At 65.4% G+C, this 907-nt stretch overlaps 1 protein-coding gene across 1 annotated transcript in view; it reads left to right on the forward strand.

Annotated features, from left to right (window-relative positions):
- Positions 1 to 304: 304 nt before the first annotated feature.
- Positions 305 to 907, forward strand: part of GPX3 (glutathione peroxidase 3 (plasma)) — a gene marked incomplete at its 5' end in the record, with an annotated part of 1,144 nt that continues 541 nt past the window's right edge. Inside the window, 2 exon segments of the mRNA XM_008938884.1 lie at positions 305 to 458; positions 704 to 821. Of these exon segments, the coding sequence (XP_008937132.1) occupies positions 305 to 458; positions 704 to 821 (272 nt within the window).

The raw sequence follows: 907 nt of genomic DNA on the forward strand, positions 1-907 counted from the left end.
CGCCAGCTGGGGCTGTTTTCCAGCCTGTCCTCACCTTCCTGCCTGACCCTGGCGGGATAAAGATCCCTCCAGCTGTAGCCAGGCATGCACACGTGTGCTCACGCAGAAGCCAGCCTGTCCCACCACCGTGACCTTGGCATGCCGGGGCCTGGCTGCTGCCAGCAGCGGGGGCAGGGAACGCAAGGCTGGCAGCTGCCCTCTCAGCTGGCACCAGGGCTGGACCCGCTGCTCCGGTGGGCAGGGGGGGCTGTGGGGTGGCTGGTAGTCCCCAGCCTGGTCCCATGGGATGCTCCTCGCCCCACAGGTGAAATGCTACGACTCAGTGCAGGGCACCATCTACGACTACGGGGCCCTGACCATCGATGGGGACGAGTACGTCCCCTTTAGGAAGTACGCAGGGAAGATGGTGCTCTTCGTCAACGTGGCCACCTACTGAGGCCTCACCCTGCAGTACGTTGGTAAGTGGCCCGCAGGGCACGGCTACCCTGGAGGACAGGGCAGGCAGCCGAGGAGAGGGCAGCTTGTCCAGGCATGCAGCCCTTGGCAGGTCCCCATGGTCTGTCCTGCCCCGGGGAGCTGGGGGAAGGGGCAGTGGCTGCTCCCCAGGACCCCATGCAGCCAGGGGTGCTCTGAGGGGGTCAGTGCAGGTGTTGGGGTACGCTCGGTGCCTGCCTAACCCATCCCTGGCTCTGCTTACATGCAGAACTGAATGCACTACAAAATGAGCTGGGTCCCTATGGGCTCGTCGTCCTGGGCTTCCCCTCCAACCAATTTGGGAAGCAGGAACCCGGCCAGAACTCTGAGATCCTCCCTGCCCTGAAGTGAGTACTGCGGGGTACCTGCGGCCCCCCTGGGCTGGGGTCCCCAGCCCGGTGGGGGGGCACAGGCTGGCGCTTTTCCTGGGTCG

The sequence above is a fragment of the Merops nubicus genome, unplaced genomic scaffold (assembly GCF_000691845.1).
Source record: "Merops nubicus isolate BGI_N331 unplaced genomic scaffold, ASM69184v1 scaffold30244, whole genome shotgun sequence".
Taxonomy (NCBI): domain Eukaryota; kingdom Metazoa; phylum Chordata; class Aves; order Coraciiformes; family Meropidae; genus Merops; species Merops nubicus.